Source organism: Coregonus clupeaformis, unplaced genomic scaffold, assembly GCF_020615455.1.
Source record: "Coregonus clupeaformis isolate EN_2021a unplaced genomic scaffold, ASM2061545v1 scaf0210, whole genome shotgun sequence".
Lineage (NCBI taxonomy): Eukaryota > Metazoa > Chordata > Actinopteri > Salmoniformes > Salmonidae > Coregonus > Coregonus clupeaformis.
Genome location: NW_025533665.1, coordinates 213,464 through 233,448, shown reverse-complemented (window position 1 = coordinate 233,448; position 19,985 = coordinate 213,464). Strand labels below are relative to the sequence as shown.

At 47.4% G+C, this 19,985-nt stretch overlaps 1 protein-coding gene across 1 annotated transcript in view; it reads right to left on the bottom strand.

Annotated features, from left to right (window-relative positions):
- Positions 1-19,985, bottom strand: part of LOC121561393 (ribosomal protein S6 kinase alpha-6) — a 130,298-nt gene that overhangs the window by 18,983 nt on the left and 91,330 nt on the right. Inside the window, exons 17-18 of the mRNA XM_045214182.1 lie at positions 16,993-17,154; positions 15,786-16,036 (exon numbers count right to left, since the gene is read on the bottom strand). Coding sequence (XP_045070117.1) covers positions 15,786-16,036; positions 16,993-17,154 — 413 coding nt within the window. The remainder of the gene's footprint in view (positions 1-15,785; positions 16,037-16,992; positions 17,155-19,985) is intronic.

Here is a 19,985-nt window from a genome sequence, read left to right as displayed (position 1 = left end):
TCAACAAGCAGCATGTTAGATAACAGGTCCTAGAGACACACAGAACAGACTGGTCAACAAGCAGCATGTTAGATAACAGGTCCTAGAGACACACAGAACAGACTGGTCAACAAGCAGCATGTTAGATAACAGGTCCTAGAGACACACAGAACAGACTGGTCAACAAGCAGCATGTTAGATAACAGGTCCTAGAGACACACAGAACAGACTGGTCAACAAGCAGCATGTTAGATAACAGGTCCTAGAGACACACAGAACAGACTGGTCAACAAGCAGCATGTTAGATAACAGGTCCTAGAGACACACAGAACAGACTGGTCAACAAGCAGCATGTTAGATAACAGGTCCTAGAGACACACAGAACAGACTGGTCAACAAGCAGCATGTTAGATAACAGGTCCTAGAGACACACAGAACAGACTGGTCAACAAGCAGCATGTTAGATAACAGGTCCTAGAGACACACAGAACAGACTGGTCAACAAGCAGCATGTTAGATAACAGGTCCTAGAGACACACAGAACAGACTGGTCAACAAGCAGCATGTTAGATAACAGGTCCTAGAGACACACAGAACAGACTGGTCAACAAGCAGCATGTTAGATAACAGGTCCTAGAGACACACAGAACAGACTGGTCAACAAGCAGCATGTTAGATAACAGGTCCTAGAGACACACAGAACAGACTGGTCAACAAGCAGCATGTTAGATAACAGGTCCTAGAGACACACAGAACAGACTGGTCAACAAGCAGCATGTTAGATAACAGGTCCTAGAGACACACAGAACAGACTGGTCAACAAGCAGCATGTTAGATAACAGGTCCTAGAGACACACAGAACAAGACTGGTCAACAAGCAGCATGTTAGATAACAGGTCCTAGAGACACACAGAACAGACTGGTCAACAAGCAGCATGTTAGATAACAGGTCCTAGAGACACACAGAACAGACTGGTCAACAAGCAGCATGTTAGATAACAGGTCCTAGAGACACACAGAACAGACTGGTCAACAAGCAGCATGTTAGATAACAGGTCCTAGAGACACACAGAACAGACTGGTCAACAAGCAGCATGTTAGATAACAGGTCCTAGAGACACACAGAACAGACTGGTCAACAAGCAGCATGTTAGATAACAGGTCCTAGAGACACACAGAACAGACTGGTCAACAAGCAGCATGTTAGATAACAGGTCCTAGAGACACACAGAACAGACTGGTCAACAAGCAGCATGTTAGATAACAGGTCCTAGAGACACACAGAACAGACTGGTCAACAAGCAGCATGTTAGATAACAGGTCCTAGAGACACACAGAACAGACTGGTCAACAAGCAGCATGTTAGATAACAGGTCCTAGAGACACACAGAACAGACTGGTCAACAAGCAGCATGTTAGATAACAGGTCCTAAAGACACACAGAACAACAGACTGGTCAACAAGCAGCATGTTAGATAACAGGTCCTAGAGACACACAGAACAGACTGGTCAACAAGCAGCATGTTAGATAACAGGTCCTAGAGACACAGAACAGACTGGTCAACAAGCAGCATGTTAGATAACAGGTCCTAGAGACACACAGAACAGACTGGTCAACAAGCAGCATGTTAGATAACAGGTCCTAGAGACACACAGAACAGACTGGTCAACAAGCAGCATGTTAGATAACAGGTCCTAGAGACACACAGAACAGACTGGTCAACAAGCAGCATGTTAGATAACAGGTCCTAGAGACACACAGAACAGACTGGTCAACAAGCAGCATGTTAGATAACAGGGTCCTAGAGACACACAGAACAGACTGGTCAACAAGCAGCATGTTAGATAACAGGTCCTAGAGACACACAGAACAGACTGGTCAACAAGCAGCATGTTAGATAACAGGTCCTAGAGACACACAGAACAGACTGGTCAACAAGCAGCATGTTAGATAACAGGTCCTAGAGACACACAGAACAGACTGGTCAACAAGCAGCATGTTAGATAACAGGTCCTAGAGACACACAGAACAGACTGGTCAACAAGCAGCATGTTAGATAACAGGTCCTAGAGACACACAGAACAGACTGGTCAACAAGCAGCATGTTAGATAACAGGTCCTAGAGACACACAGAACAGACTGGTCAACAAGCAGCATGTTAGATAACAGGTCCTAGAGACACACAGAACAGACTGGTCAACAAGCAGCATGTTAGATAACAGGTCCTAGAGACACACAGAACAGACTGGTCAACAAGCAGCATGTTAGATAACAGGTCCTAGAGACACACAGAACAGACTGGTCAACAAGCAGCATGTTAGATAACAGGTCCTAGAGACACACAGAACAGACTGGTCAACAAGCAGCATGTTAGATAACAGGTCCTAGAGACACACAGAACAGACTGGTCAACAAGCAGCATGTTAGATAACAGGTCCTAGAGACACACAGAACAGACTGGTCAACAAGCAGCATGTTAGATAACAGGTCCTAGAGACACACAGAACAGACTGGTCAACAAGCAGCATGTTAGATAACAGGTCCTAGAGACACACAGAACAGACTGGTCAACAAGCAGCATGTTAGATAACAGGTCCTAGAGACACACAGAACAGACTGGTCAACAAGCAGCATGTTAGATAACAGGTCCTAGAGACACACAGAACAGACTGGTCAACAAGCAGCATGTTAGATAACAGGTCCTAGAGACACACAGAACAGACTGGTCAACAAGCAGCATGTTAGATAACAGGTCCTAGAGACACACAGAACAGACTGGTCAACAAGCAGCATGTTAGATAACAGGTCCTAGAGACACACAGAACAGACTGGTCAACAAGCAGCATGTTAGATAACAGGTCCTAGAGACACACAGAACAGACTGGTCAACAAGCAGCATGTTAGATAACAGGTCCTAGAGACACACAGAACAGACTGGTCAACAAGCAGCATGTTAGATAACAGGTCCTAGAGACACACAGAACAGACTGGTCAACAAGCAGCATGTTAGATAACAGGTCCTAGAGACACACAGAACAGACTGGTCAACAAGCAGCATGTTAGATAACAGGTCCTAGAGACACACAGAACAGACTGGTCAACAAGCAGCATGTTAGATAACAGGTCCTAGAGACACACAGAACAGACTGGTCAACAAGCAGCATGTTAGATAACAGGTCCTAGAGACACACAGAACAGACTGGTCAACAAGCAGCATGTTAGATAACAGGTCCTAGAGACACACAGAACAGACTGGTCAACAAGCAGCATGTTAGATAACAGGTCCTAGAGACACACAGAACAGACTGGTCAACAAGCAGCATGTTAGATAACAGGTCCTAGAGACACACAGAACAGACTGGTCAACAAGCAGCATGTTAGATAACAGGTCCTAGAGACACACAGAACAGACTGGTCAACAAGCAGCATGTTAGATAACAGGTCCTAGAGACACACAGAACAGACTGGTCAACAAGCAGCATGTTAGATAACAGGTCCTAGAGACACACAGAACAGACTGGTCAACAAGCAGCATGTTAGATAACAGGTCCTAGAGACACACAGAACAGACTGGTCAACAAGCAGCATGTTAGATAACAGGTCCTAGAGACACACAGAACAGACTGGTCAACAAGCAGCATGTTAGATAACAGGTCCTAGAGACACACAGAACAGACTGGTCAACAAGCAGCATGTTAGATAACAGGTCCTAGAGACACACAGAACAGACTGGTCAACAAGCAGCATGTTAGATAACAGGTCCTAGAGACACACAGAACAGACTGGTCAACAAGCAGCATGTTAGATAACAGGTCCTAGAGACACACAGAACAGACTGGTCAACAAGCAGCATGTTAGATAACAGGTCCTAGAGACACACAGAACAGACTGGTCAACAAGCAGCATGTTAGATAACAGGTCCTAGAGACACACAGAACAGACTGGTCAACAAGCAGCATGTTAGATAACAGGTCCTAGAGACACACAGAACAGACTGGTCAACAAGCAGCATGTTAGATAACAGGTCCTAGAGACACACAGAACAGACTGGTCAACAAGCAGCATGTTAGATAACAGGTCCTAGAGACACACAGAACAGACTGGTCAACAAGCAGCATGTTAGATAACAGGTCCTAGAGACACACAGAACAGACTGGTCAACAAGCAGCATGTTAGATAACAGGTCCTAGAGACACACAGAACAGACTGGTCAACAAGCAGCATGTTAGATAACAGGTCCTAGAGACACACAGAACAGACTGGTCAACAAGCAGCATGTTAGATAACAGGTCCTAGAGACACACAGAACAGACTGGTCAACAAGCAGCATGTTAGATAACAGGTCCTAGAGACACACAGAACAGACTGGTCAACAAGCAGCATGTTAGATAACAGGTCCTAGAGACACACAGAACAGACTGGTCAACAAGCAGCATGTTAGATAACAGGTCCTAGAGACACACAGAACAGACTGGTCAACAAGCAGCATGTTAGATAACAGGTCCTAGAGACACACAGAACAGACTGGTCAACAAGCAGCATGTTAGATAACAGGTCCTAGAGACACACAGAACAGACTGGTCAACAAGCAGCATGTTAGATAACAGGTCCTAGAGACACACAGAACAGACTGGTCAACAAGCAGCATGTTAGATAACAGGTCCTAGAGACACACAGAACAGACTGGTCAACAAGCAGCATGTTAGATAACAGGTCCTAGAGACACACAGAACAGACTGGTCAACAAGCAGCATGTTAGATAACAGGTCCTAGAGACACACAGAACAGACTGGTCAACAAGCAGCATGTTAGATAACAGGTCCTAGAGACACACAGAACAGACTGGTCAACAAGCAGCATGTTAGATAACAGGTCCTAGAGACACACAGAACAGACTGGTCAACAAGCAGCATGTTAGATAACAGGTCCTAGAGACACACAGAACAGACTGGTCAACAAGCAGCATGTTAGATAACAGGTCCTAGAGACACACAGAACAGACTGGTCAACAAGCAGCATGTTAGATAACAGGTCCTAGAGACACACAGAACAGACTGGTCAACAAGCAGCATGTTAGATAACAGGTCCTAGAGACACACAGAACAGACTGGTCAACAAGCAGCATGTTAGATAACAGGTCCTAGAGACACACAGAACAGACTGGTCAACAAGCAGCATGTTAGATAACAGGTCCTAGAGACACACAGAACAGACTGGTCAACAAGCAGCATGTTAGATAACAGGTCCTAGAGACACACAGAACAGACTGGTCAACAAGCAGCATGTTAGATAACAGGTCCTAGAGACACACAGAACAGACTGGTCAACAAGCAGCATGTTAGATAACAGGTCCTAGAGACACACAGAACAGACTGGTCAACAAGCAGCATGTTAGATAACAGGTCCTAGAGACACACAGAACAGACTGGTCAACAAGCAGCATGTTAGATAACAGGTCCTAGAGACACACAGAACAGACTGGTCAACAAGCAGCATGTTAGATAACAGGTCCTAGAGACACACAGAACAGACTGGTCAACAAGCAGCATGTTAGATAACAGGTCCTAGAGACACACAGAACAGACTGGTCAACAAGCAGCATGTTAGATAACAGGTCCTAGAGACACACAGAACAGACTGGTCAACAAGCAGCATGTTAGATAACAGGTCCTAGAGACACACAGAACAGACTGGTCAACAAGCAGCATGTTAGATAACAGGTCCTAGAGACACACAGAACAGACTGGTCAACAAGCAGCATGTTAGATAACAGGTCCTAGAGACACACAGAACAGACTGGTCAACAAGCAGCATGTTAGATAACAGGTCCTAGAGACACACAGAACAGACTGGTCAACAAGCAGCATGTTAGATAACAGGTCCTAGAGACACACAGAACAGACTGGTCAACAAGCAGCATGTTAGATAACAGGTCCTAGAGACACACAGAACAGACTGGTCAACAAGCAGCATGTTAGATAACAGGTCCTAGAGACACACAGAACAGACTGGTCAACAAGCAGCATGTTAGATAACAGGTCCTAGAGACACACAGAACAGACTGGTCAACAAGCAGCATGTTAGATAACAGGTCCTAGAGACACACAGAACAGACTGGTCAACAAGCAGCATGTTAGATAACAGGTCCTAGAGACACACAGAACAGACTGGTCAACAAGCAGCATGTTAGATAACAGGTCCTAGAGACACACAGAACAGACTGGTCAACAAGCAGCATGTTAGATAACAGGTCCTAGAGACACACAGAACAGACTGGTCAACAAGCAGCATGTTAGATAACAGGTCCTAGAGACACACAGAACAGACTGGTCAACAAGCAGCATGTTAGATAACAGGTCCTAGAGACACACAGAACAGACTGGTCAACAAGCAGCATGTTAGATAACAGGTCCTAGAGACACACAGAACAGACTGGTCAACAAGCAGCATGTTAGATAACAGGTCCTAGAGACACACAGAACAGACTGGTCAACAAGCAGCATGTTAGATAACAGGTCCTAGAGACACACAGAACAGACTGGTCAACAAGCAGCATGTTAGATAACAGGTCCTAGAGACACACAGAACAGACTGGTCAACAAGCAGCATGTTAGATAACAGGTCCTAGAGACACACAGAACAGACTGGTCAACAAGCAGCATGTTAGATAACAGGTCCTAGAGACACACAGAACAGACTGGTCAACAAGCAGCATGTTAGATAACAGGTCCTAGAGACACACAGAACAGACTGGTCAACAAGCAGCATGTTAGATAACAGGTCCTAGAGACACACAGAACAGACTGGTCAACAAGCAGCATGTTAGATAACAGGTCCTAGAGACACACAGAACAGACTGGTCAACAAGCAGCATGTTAGATAACAGGTCCTAGAGACACACAGAACAGACTGGTCAACAAGCAGCATGTTAGATAACAGGTCCTAGAGACACACAGAACAGACTGGTCAACAAGCAGCATGTTAGATAACAGGTCCTAGAGACACACAGAACAGACTGGTCAACAAGCAGCATGTTAGATAACAGGTCCTAGAGACACACAGAACAGACTGGTCAACAAGCAGCATGTTAGATAACAGGTCCTAGAGACACACAGAACAGACTGGTCAACAAGCAGCATGTTAGATAACAGGTCCTAGAGACACACAGAACAGACTGGTCAACAAGCAGCATGTTAGATAACAGGTCCTAGAGACACACAGAACAGACTGGTCAACAAGCAGCATGTTAGATAACAGGTCCTAGAGACACACAGAACAGACTGGTCAACAAGCAGCATGTTAGATAACAGGTCCTAGAGACACACAGAACAGACTGGTCAACAAGCAGCATGTTAGATAACAGGTCCTAGAGACACACAGAACAGACTGGTCAACAAGCAGCATGTTAGATAACAGGTCCTAGAGACACACAGAACAGACTGGTCAACAAGCAGCATGTTAGATAACAGGTCCTAGAGACACACAGAACAGACTGGTCAACAAGCAGCATGTTAGATAACAGGTCCTAGAGACACACAGAACAGACTGGTCAACAAGCAGCATGTTAGATAACAGGTCCTAGAGACACACAGAACAGACTGGTCAACAAGCAGCATGTTAGATAACAGGTCCTAGAGACACACAGAACAGACTGGTCAACAAGCAGCATGTTAGATAACAGGTCCTAGAGACACACAGAACAGACTGGTCAACAAGCAGCATGTTAGATAACAGGTCCTAGAGACACACAGAACAGACTGGTCAACAAGCAGCATGTTAGATAACAGGTCCTAGAGACACACAGAACAGACTGGTCAACAAGCAGCATGTTAGATAACAGGTCCTAGAGACACACAGAACAGACTGGTCAACAAGCAGCATGTTAGATAACAGGTCCTAGAGACACACAGAACAGACTGGTCAACAAGCAGCATGTTAGATAACAGGTCCTAGAGACACACAGAACAGACTGGTCAACAAGCAGCATGTTAGATAACAGGTCCTAGAGACACACAGAACAGACTGGTCAACAAGCAGCATGTTAGATAACAGGTCCTAGAGACACACAGAACAGACTGGTCAACAAGCAGCATGTTAGATAACAGGTCCTAGAGACACACAGAACAGACTGGTCAACAAGCAGCATGTTAGATAACAGGTCCTAGAGACACACAGAACAGACTGGTCAACAAGCAGCATGTTAGATAACAGGTCCTAGAGACACACAGAACAACAGACTGGTCAACAAGCAGCATGTTAGATAACAGGTCCTAGAGACACACAGAACAGACTGGTCAACAAGCAGCATGTTAGATAACAGGTCCTAGAGACACACAGAACAGACTGGTCAACAAGCAGCATGTTAGATAACAGGTCCTAGAGACACACAGAACAGACTGGTCAACAAGCAGCATGTTAGATAACAGGTCCTAGAGACACACAGAACAGACTGGTCAACAAGCAGCATGTTAGATAACAGGTCCTAGAGACACACAGAACAGACTGGTCAACAAGCAGCATGTTAGATAACAGGTCCTAGAGACACACAGAACAGACTGGTCAACAAGCAGCATGTTAGATAACAGGTCCTAGAGACACACAGAACAGACTGGTCAACAAGCAGCATGTTAGATAACAGGTCCTAGAGACACACAGAACAGACTGGTCAACAAGCAGCATGTTAGATAACAGGTCCTAGAGACACACAGAACAGACTGGTCAACAAGCAGCATGTTAGATAACAGGTCCTAGAGACACACAGAACAGACTGGTCAACAAGCAGCATGTTAGATAACAGGTCCTAGAGACACACAGAACAGACTGGTCAACAAGCAGCATGTTAGATAACAGGTCCTAGAGACACACAGAACAGACTGGTCAACAAGCAGCATGTTAGATAACAGGTCCTAGAGACACACAGAACAGACTGGTCAACAAGCAGCATGTTAGATAACAGGTCCTAGAGACACACAGAACAGACTGGTCAACAAGCAGCATGTTAGATAACAGGTCCTAGAGACACACAGAACAGACTGGTCAACAAGCAGCATGTTAGATAACAGGTCCTAGAGACACACAGAACAGACTGGTCAACAAGCAGCATGTTAGATAACAGGTCCTAGAGACACACAGAACAGACTGGTCAACAAGCAGCATGTTAGATAACAGGTCCTAGAGACACACAGAACAGACTGGTCAACAAGCAGCATGTTAGATAACAGGTCCTAGAGACACACAGAACAGACTGGTCAACAAGCAGCATGTTAGATAACAGGTCCTAGAGACACACAGAACAGACTGGTCAACAAGCAGCATGTTAGATAACAGGTCCTAGAGACACACAGAACAGACTGGTCAACAAGCAGCATGTTAGATAACAGGTCCTAGAGACACACAGAACAGACTGGTCAACAAGCAGCATGTTAGATAACAGGTCCTAGAGACACACAGAACAGACTGGTCAACAAGCAGCATGTTAGATAACAGGTCCTAGAGACACACAGAACAGACTGGTCAACAAGCAGCATGTTAGATAACAGGTCCTAGAGACACACAGAACAGACTGGTCAACAAGCAGCATGTTAGATAACAGGTCCTAGAGACACACAGAACAGACTGGTCAACAAGCAGCATGTTAGATAACAGGTCCTAGAGACACACAGAACAGACTGGTCAACAAGCAGCATGTTAGATAACAGGTCCTAGAGACACACAGAACAGACTGGTCAACAAGCAGCATGTTAGATAACAGGTCCTAGAGACACACAGAACAGACTGGTCAACAAGCAGCATGTTAGATAACAGGTCCTAGAGACACACAGAACAGACTGGTCAACAAGCAGCATGTTAGATAACAGGTCCTAGAGACACACAGAACAGACTGGTCAACAAGCAGCATGTTAGATAACAGGTCCTAGAGACACACAGAACAGACTGGTCAACAAGCAGCATGTTAGATAACAGGTCCTAGAGACACACAGAACAGACTGGTCAACAAGCAGCATGTTAGATAACAGGTCCTAGAGACACACAGAACAGACTGGTCAACAAGCAGCATGTTAGATAACAGGTCCTAGAGACACACAGAACAGACTGGTCAACAAGCAGCATGTTAGATAACAGGTCCTAGAGACACACAGAACAGACTGGTCAACAAGCAGCATGTTAGATAACAGGTCCTAGAGACACACAGAACAGACTGGTCAACAAGCAGCATGTTAGATAACAGGTCCTAGAGACACACAGAACAGACTGGTCAACAAGCAGCATGTTAGATAACAGGTCCTAGAGACACACAGAACAGACTGGTCAACAAGCAGCATGTTAGATAACAGGTCCTAGAGACACACAGAACAGACTGGTCAACAAGCAGCATGTTAGATAACAGGTCCTAGAGACACACAGAACAGACTGGTCAACAAGCAGCATGTTAGATAACAGGTCCTAGAGACACACAGAACAGACTGGTCAACAAGCAGCATGTTAGATAACAGGTCCTAGAGACACACAGAACAGACTGGTCAACAAGCAGCATGTTAGATAACAGGTCCTAGAGACACACAGAACAGACTGGTCAACAAGCAGCATGTTAGATAACAGGTCCTAGAGACACACAGAACAGACTGGTCAACAAGCAGCATGTTAGATAACAGGTCCTAGAGACACACAGAACAGACTGGTCAACAAGCAGCATGTTAGATAACAGGTCCTAGAGACACACAGAACAGACTGGTCAACAAGCAGCATGTTAGATAACAGGTCCTAGAGACACACAGAACAGACTGGTCAACAAGCAGCATGTTAGATAACAGGTCCTAGAGACACACAGAACAGACTGGTCAACAAGCAGCATGTTAGATAACAGGTCCTAGAGACACACAGAACAGACTGGTCAACAAGCAGCATGTTAGATAACAGGTCCTAGAGACACACAGAACAGACTGGTCAACAAGCAGCATGTTAGATAACAGGTCCTAGAGACACACAGAACAGACTGGTCAACAAGCAGCATGTTAGATAACAGGTCCTAGAGACACACAGAACAGACTGGTCAACAAGCAGCATGTTAGATAACAGGTCCTAGAGACACACAGAACAGACTGGTCAACAAGCAGCATGTTAGATAACAGGTCCTAGAGACACACAGAACAGACTGGTCAACAAGCAGCATGTTAGATAACAGGTCCTAGAGACACACAGAACAGACTGGTCAACAAGCAGCATGTTAGATAACAGGTCCTAGAGACACACAGAACAGACTGGTCAACAAGCAGCATGTTAGATAACAGGTCCTAGAGACACACAGAACAGACTGGTCAACAAGCAGCATGTTAGATAACAGGTCCTAGAGACACACAGAACAGACTGGTCAACAAGCAGCATGTTAGATAACAGGTCCTAGAGACACACAGAACAGACTGGTCAACAAGCAGCATGTTAGATAACAGGTCCTAGAGACACACAGAACAGACTGGTCAACAAGCAGCATGTTAGATAACAGGTCCTAGAGACACACAGAACACGACTGGTCAACAAGCAGCATGTTAGATAACAGGTCCTAGAGACACACAGAACAGACTGGTCAACAAGCAGCATGTTAGATAACAGGTCCTAGAGACACACAGAACAGACTGGTCAACAAGCAGCATGTTAGATAACAGGTCCTAGAGACACACAGAACAGACTGGTCAACAAGCAGCATGTTAGATAACAGGTCCTAGACACACAGAACAACAGACTGGTCAACAAGCAGCATGTTAGATAACAGGTCCTAGAGACACACAGAACAGACTGGTCAACAAGCAGCATGTTAGATAACAGGTCCTAGAGACACACAGAACAGACTGGTCAACAAGCAGCATGTTAGATAACAGGTCCTAGAGACACACAGAACAGACTGGTCAACAAGCAGCATGTTAGATAACAGGTCCTAGAGACACACAGAACAGACTGGTCAACAAGCAGCATGTTAGATAACAGGTCCTAGAGACACACAGAACAGACTGGTCAACAAGCAGCATGTTAGATAACAGGTCCTAGAGACACACAGAACAGACTGGTCAACAAGCAGCATGTTAGATAACAGGTCCTAGAGACACACAGAACAGACTGGTCAACAAGCAGCATGTTAGATAACAGGTCCTAGAGACACACAGAACAGACTGGTCAACAAGCAGCATGTTAGATAACAGGTCCTAGAGACACACAGAACAGACTGGTCAACAAGCAGCATGTTAGATAACAGGTCCTAGAGACACACAGAACAGACTGGTCAACAAGCAGCATGTTAGATAACAGGTCCTAGAGACACACAGAACAGACTGGTCAACAAGCAGCATGTTAGATAACAGGTCCTAGAGACACACAGAACAGACTGGTCAACAAGCAGCATGTTAGATAACAGGTCCTAGAGACACACAGAACAGACTGGTCAACAAGCAGCATGTTAGATAACAGGTCCTAGAGACACACAGAACAGACTGGTCAACAAGCAGCATGTTAGATAACAGGTCCTAGAGACACACAGAACAGACTGGTCAACAAGCAGCATGTTAGATAACAGGTCCTAGAGACACACAGAACAGACTGGTCAACAAGCAGCATGTTAGATAACAGGTCCTAGAGACACACAGAACAGACTGGTCAACAAGCAGCATGTTAGATAACAGGTCCTAGAGACACACAGAACAGACTGGTCAACAAGCAGCATGTTAGATAACAGGTCCTAGAGACACACAGAACAGACTGGTCAACAAGCAGCATGTTAGATAACAGGTCCTAGAGACACACAGAACAGACTGGTCAACAAGCAGCATGTTAGATAACAGGTCCTAGAGACACACAGAACAGACTGGTCAACAAGCAGCATGTTAGATAACAGGTCCTAGAGACACACAGAACAGACTGGTCAACAAGCAGCATGTTAGATAACAGGTCCTAGAGACACACAGAACAGACTGGTCAACAAGCAGCATGTTAGATAACAGGTCCTAGAGACACACAGAACAGACTGGTCAACAAGCAGCATGTTAGATAACAGGTCCTAGAGACACACAGAACAGACTGGTCAACAAGCAGCATGTTAGATAACAGGTCCTAGAGACACACAGAACAGACTGGTCAACAAGCAGCATGTTAGATAACAGGTCCTAGAGACACACAGAACAGACTGGTCAACAAGCAGCATGTTAGATAACAGGTCCTAGAGACACACAGAACAGACTGGTCAACAAGCAGCATGTTAGATAACAGGTCCTAGAGACACACAGAACAGACTGGTCAACAAGCAGCATGTTAGATAACAGGTCCTAGAGACACACAGAACAGACTGGTCAACAAGCAGCATGTTAGATAACAGGTCCTAGAGACACACAGAACAGACTGGTCAACAAGCAGCATGTTAGATAACAGGTCCTAGAGACACACAGAACAGACTGGTCAACAAGCAGCATGTTAGATAACAGGTCCTAGAGACACACAGAACAGACTGGTCAACAAGCAGCATGTTAGATAACAGGTCCTAGAGACACACAGAACAGACTGGTCAACAAGCAGCATGTTAGATAACAGGTCCTAGAGACACACAGAACAGACTGGTCAACAAGCAGCATGTTAGATAACAGGTCCTAGAGACACACAGAACAGACTGGTCAACAAGCAGCATGTTAGATAACAGGTCCTAGAGACACACAGAACAGACTGGTCAACAAGCAGCATGTTAGATAACAGGTCCTAGAGACACACAGAACAGACTGGTCAACAAGCAGCATGTTAGATAACAGGTCCTAGAGACACACAGAACAGACTGGTCAACAAGCAGCATGTTAGATAACAGGTCCTAGAGACACACAGAACAGACTGGTCAACAAGCAGCATGTTAGATAACAGGTCCTAGAGACACACAGAACAGACTGGTCAACAAGCAGCATGTTAGATAACAGGTCCTAGAGACACACAGAACAGACTGGTCAACAAGCAGCATGTTAGATAACAGGTCCTAGAGACACACAGAACAGACTGGTCAACAAGCAGCATGTTAGATAACAGGTCCTAGAGACACACAGAACAAGACTGGTCAACAAGCAGCATGTTAGATAACAGGTCCTAGAGACACACAGAACAGACTGGTCAACAAGCAGCATGTTAGATAACAGGTCCTAGAGACACACAGAACAGACTGGTCAACAAGCAGCATGTTAGATAACAGGTCCTAGAGACACACAGAACAGACTGGTCAACAAGCAGCATGTTAGATAACAGGTCCTAGAGACACACAGAACAGACTGGTCAACAAGCAGCATGTTAGATAACAGGTCCTAGAGACACACAGAACAGACTGGTCAACAAGCAGCATGTTAGATAACAGGTCCTAGAGACACACAGAACAGACTGGTCAACAAGCAGCATGTTAGATAACAGGTCCTAGAGACACACAGAACAGACTGGTCAACAAGCAGCATGTTAGATAACAGGTCCTAGAGACACACAGAACAGACTGGTCAACAAGCAGCATGTTAGATAACAGGTCCTAGAGACACACAGAACAGACTGGTCAACAAGCAGCATGTTAGATAACAGGTCCTAGAGACACACAGAACAGACTGGTCAACAAGCAGCATGTTAGATAACAGGTCCTAGAGACACACAGAACAGACTGGTCAACAAGCAGCATGTTAGATAACAGGTCCTAGAGACACACAGAACAGACTGGTCAACAAGCAGCATGTTAGATAACAGGTCCTAGAGACACACAGAACAGACTGGTCAACAAGCAGCATGTTAGATAACAGGTCCTAGAGACACACAGAACAGACTGGTCAACAAGCAGCATGTTAGATAACAGGTCCTAGAGACACACAGAACAGACTGGTCAACAAGCAGCATGTTAGATAACAGGTCCTAGAGACACACAGAACAGACTGGTCAACAAGCAGCATGTTAGATAACAGGTCCTAGAGACACACGAACAGACTGGTCAACAAGCAGCATGTTAGATAACAGGTCCTAGAGACACACAGAACAGACTGGTCAACAAGCAGCATGTTAGATAACAGGTCCTAGAGACACACGAACAGACTGGTCAACAAGCAGCATGTTAGATAACAGGTCCTAGAGACACACAGAACAGACTGGTCAACAAGCAGCATGTTAGATAACAGGTCCTAGAGACACACAGAACAGACTGGTCAACAAGCAGCATGTTAGATAACAGGTCCTAGAGACACACAGAACACGACTGGTCAACAAGCAGCATGTTAGATAACAGGTCCTAGAGACACACAGAACAAGACTGGTCAACAAGCAGCATGTTAGATAACAGGTCCTAGAGACACACAGAACAGACTGGTCAACAAGCAGCATGTTAGATAACAGGTCCTAGAGACACACAGAACAGACTGGTCAACAAGCAGCATGTTAGATAACAGGTCCTAGAGACACACAGAACAGACTGGTCAACAAGCAGCATGTTAGATAACAGGTCCTAGAGACACACAGAACAGACTGGTCAACAAGCAGCATGTTAGATAACAGGTCCTAGAGACACACAGAACAGACTGGTCAACAAGCAGCATGTTAGATAACAGGTCCTAGAGACACACAGAACAGACTGGTCAACAAGCAGCATGTTAGATAACAGGTCCTAGAGACACACAGAACAGACTGGTCAACAAGCAGCATGTTAGATAACAGGTCCTAGAGACACACAGAACAGACTGGTCAACAAGCAGCATGTTAGATAACAGGTCTTAGAGACACACAGAACAACAGACTGGTCAACAAGCAGCATGTTAGATAACAGGTCCTAGAGACACACAGAACAGACTGGTCAACAAGCAGCATGTTAGATAACAGTGTGTGTACCTTGGAGCTGTCAGACACCGTGTCCCAGTTTCCCCCGCTTAGAGAAAACTTCCCTGACCCCATCCTCAACAGGATCTCTTCAGGTGTATCCTTGGGGCCGTTAGCGAATGGCGTGTATCCTGCTAACATTGTGTATAACAACACTCCTAGACTCCAGATATCACAGGCTGCATCATAACCCTGACGCATCAACACCTACACACACATAGAGAGACACACACAGAGATACACACACATAGCGACACCCACACAGAGACACACACACAGAGACACACACACAGAGACACACAGCGAAAGACAACACACACAAACCCAGTACAGGTAAGAGAACAGGTAACCCTAACCCTAACCCAGTACAGGTAAGAGAACAGGTAACCCTAACCCTAACCCAGTACAGGTAAGAGAACAGGTAACCCTAACCCTAACCCAGTACAGGTAAGAGAACAGGTAACCCTAACCCTAACCCAGTACAGGTAAGAGAACAGGTAACCCTAACCCTAACCCAGTACAGGTAAGAGAACAGGTAACCCTAACCCTAACCCAGTACAGGTAAGAGAACAGGTAACCCTAACCCTAACCCAGTACAGGTAAGAGAACAGGTAACCCTAACCCTAACCCAGTACAGGTAAGAGAACAGGTAACCCTAACCCTAACCCAGTACAGGTAAGAGAACAGGTAACCCTAACCCTAACCCAGTACAGGTAAGAGAACAGGTAACCCTAACCCTAACCCAGTACAGGTAAGAGAACAGGTAACCCTAACCCTAACCCAGTACAGGTAAGAGAACAGGTAACCCTAACCCTAACCCAGTACAGGTAAGAGAACAGGTAACCCTAACCCTAACCCAGTACAGGTAAGAGAACAGGTAACCCTAACCCAGTACAGGTAAGGGGCTAGAGAACACTCAGATTGCTTTACCCTTCCTAACCCTCCAACGTTACCCTTCCTAACCCTCCAACGTTACCCTTCCTAACCCTCCAACGTTACCCTTCCTAACCCTCCAACGTTACCCTTCCTAACCCTCCAACGTTACCCTTCCTAACCCTCTAACGTTACCCTTCCTAACCCTCCAACGTTACCCTTCCTAACCCTCCAACGTTACCCTTCCTAACCCACCTCCTCTCTCTCTCTCTCTCTCTCTCTCTACTCACCTCTGGAGCAACAAAGTTAGCAGTGTAACAGGGTGTTAGTAGCAGTCCGTTTCCTCCTCTCAGCTGCTTGGAGAAACCAAAGTCACAGATCCTGATAGAATCAGGGTTCCCACTTTCGTCCATATATAGGATGTTACTGGGCTTTAAGTCCCTATGGACAACCTAGAGGAGAGAGTGGGAGAAGGATGAGAGAGAGGGAGGAGGAAGAGGAAGGAGGAAGGAGCGAGAGGGAAGAAGAGGAGAGAGGGAGGAAGGAGGAGCGGAGAGAGAGGAAGGAGGAAGGGAGTGAGAGAGGAGGAAGGGAGTGAGAGGAGGAAGGGAGTGAGAGGAGAAGCGAAAGAGTAAGGAGGAAGGGAGTGAGAGAGAGGAGGAAGGGAGTGAGAGGAGGAAGGAGAGAGAGGAGGAGGGAGAGAAGAGGGAGGAGGGAGGGAGAGAAGAGGAGGAGGGAGGAGGAAGGGAGTGAGAGGAGGAGGAGAGGAGTGAGAGAGGAGGAGGAAGGGAGTGAGAGAGGAGGAGGAAGGGAGTGAGAGAGGAGGAGGAAGGGCATGAGAGAAGGAGGAAGGGAGTGAGAGAGGAGGAGGAGGGGAGTGAGAGAGGAGGGAGGGGAGTGAGAGAGGAGGAGGAAGGGAGTGAGAGAGGAGGAGAGGAGGAGGAAGGGAGTGAGAGGAGGAGGAGGGTGAGAGTGGAAGGAGGAAGGGAGTGAGAGAGGAGGAGGAAGGGAGTGAGAGAGGAGGAGGAAGGGAGTGAGAGAAGAGGAGGAAGGGAGTGAGAGAAGAGGAGGGAGGGGAGTGAGAGAAGAGGAGGAAGGGAGTGAGAGAAGAGGAGGAAGGGAGTGAGAGGAGGAGGAGGGTGAGAGTGGAAGGAGGAAGGAGTAGAGAGGAGGAGGAAGGGAGTGAGAGAGGAGGAGGAAGGGAGTGAGAGGGAGGAGGGAGGGGAGTGAGAGAGAGGAGGGAGGGGATTGAGAGAGGAGGAGGAAGGGAGTGAGAGAGGAGGAGGAGGGGATTGAAGGGAGGAGGAGGGTGTGAGAGGAGGAGGAGGGGAGAGAGAGAGAGGAGGAGGGGAGAGAGAGAGGAGGGAGGGGAGTGAGAGAGGAGGAAGGGAGTGAGAGGAGGAAGGGAGTGAGAGGAGGAAGGGAGTAAGAGGAGAAGCGAAAGAGTAAGGAGGAAAGGAGTGAGAGAGAGGAGGAAGGGAGTGAGAGGAGGAAGGGAGTGAGAGAGGAAGAGGTGAGTGAGAGGAGGGGGAGAGGAGTGAGAGAGGAGGAGGAAGGCGGAGAGAAGAGGAGGAAGGGAGGAGAAGAGAGGAGGGGAGGAGAGAGGAGGAGGGAGAGGAGGAGGAGGTGTGAGAGGAGGAGGAAGGAGTGAGAGAGAGGAAGGAGAGAAAAGGAAGAGAGAGAGGTGGGGAGTGAGAGGAGGAGGAGGAGGAGGGAGTAGAGAGGAGGAGGAGGAGTCGGGGTGAGGGATGAGGAGGAGAAAGGAGTAGAGAGGAGGAGGAGGAGGGGAGGAGAGAGGAGGAGGAGGAGGAGAGAGAGAGGAGGAGTCAGAGAGGAGGAGGAGGGGAGTGAGAGAGAGGAGGAGGAGGAGGAAGGGAGTGAGAGAGAGGAGGAGAAAGGGAGTGAGAGAGGAGGAGGAGGAGGAGGAGGGAGTGAGAGATGAGGAGGAAGGGAGTGAGAGAGGAGGAAGGGAGAGAAAGAGAGAGAGGTGGAGGGGAGTGAGAGAGGAGGAGGAAGGGAGTGAGAGGAGGAGGAAGGGAGTGAGAGAGGGAGGAAGGGAGTGAGAGAGAGGAGGAGGTGAGTGAGAGAGGAGGAGGAGTGAGAGATGAGGAGGAAGGGAGTAGAGAGGAGGGAGTGAGAGAAGGAGGAAGGGAGTGAGAGAGGAGGAAGGGAGTGAGAGAGGAGGAGGAGGGGAGTGAGAGAGGAGGAGGAAGGGAGTGAGAGAGGAGGAGGAAGGAGTGAGAGAGGGAGGAGGAAGGGAGTGAGAGAGAGGAGGAGGAAGGAGTGAGAGGGAGGAGGGAGGGTGAGTGAGAGGAGGGAGGGATTGAGAGAGGAGGGAGGAAGGGAGTGAGAGAGGAGGAGGAGGGTTGAAGGGAGGAGGAGGGTGTGAGAGGAGGAGGAGGGAGAGAGAGAGAGGAGGAGGGGAGAGAGAGAGGAGGAGGGAGGAGTGAGAGAGAGGAAGGGAGTGAGAGGAGGAAGGGAGTGAGAGGAGGAAGGGAGTAAGAGAGAAGCGAAAAGAGTAAGGAGGAAAGGAGTGAGAGAGAGGAGGAAGGGTGAGAGGAGGAAGGGAGTGAGAGAGGAAGAGGTGAGTGAGAGGAGGGGGAGAGGAGTGAGAGAGGAGGAGGAAGGGCGTGAGAGAAGAGGAGGAAGGGAGTGAGAGAAGAGGAGGAGGAGTGAGAGAGAGGAGGGAGGGGAGTGAGAGGAGGAGGAGGGGTGTGAGAGGAGGAGGAAGGGAGTGAGAGAGGAAGGAGAGAAAAAAGAGAGAGAGGTGGAGGAGAGAGGAGGAGGAGGAGGAGGAGGGAGGAGGAGGAGGAGGTGAGAGGAGGAGAGGAGGAGGAGGGGAGTGAGAGAGAGGAGGGAGTGAGAGAGGAGGAAGGGAGTGAGAGAGAGGAGGAGGAGGAGTGAGAGATGAGGAGGAAGGAGTGAGAGAGGAGGAGGAGTGAGAGAGGAGGAAGGGAGAAGAGAGAGAGAAGGAGAAAAGGAAGAGAGGTGGGAGTGAGAGGAGGAGGAGGAGGGAGTGAGAGAGGAGGAGGAGGAGTCGGGAGTGAGGATGAGGAGGAGGAAGGGTAGAGAGGAGGAGGAGGAGGGGAGTGAGAGAGGAGGAGGAGGAGGGTGAGAGAGGAGGAGGGGAGTCAGAGAGGAGGAGGAGGGGAGTGAGAGAGGAGGGAGTGAGAGGAGGAGGAAGGGAGGGAGAGAGGAGGAGGAGAGGAGTGAGAGATGAGGAGGAAGGAGTAGAGAGAGGAAGGAAGGAGAGAGAGAGGAAGGGAGAGAGAAAAGGAAGAGA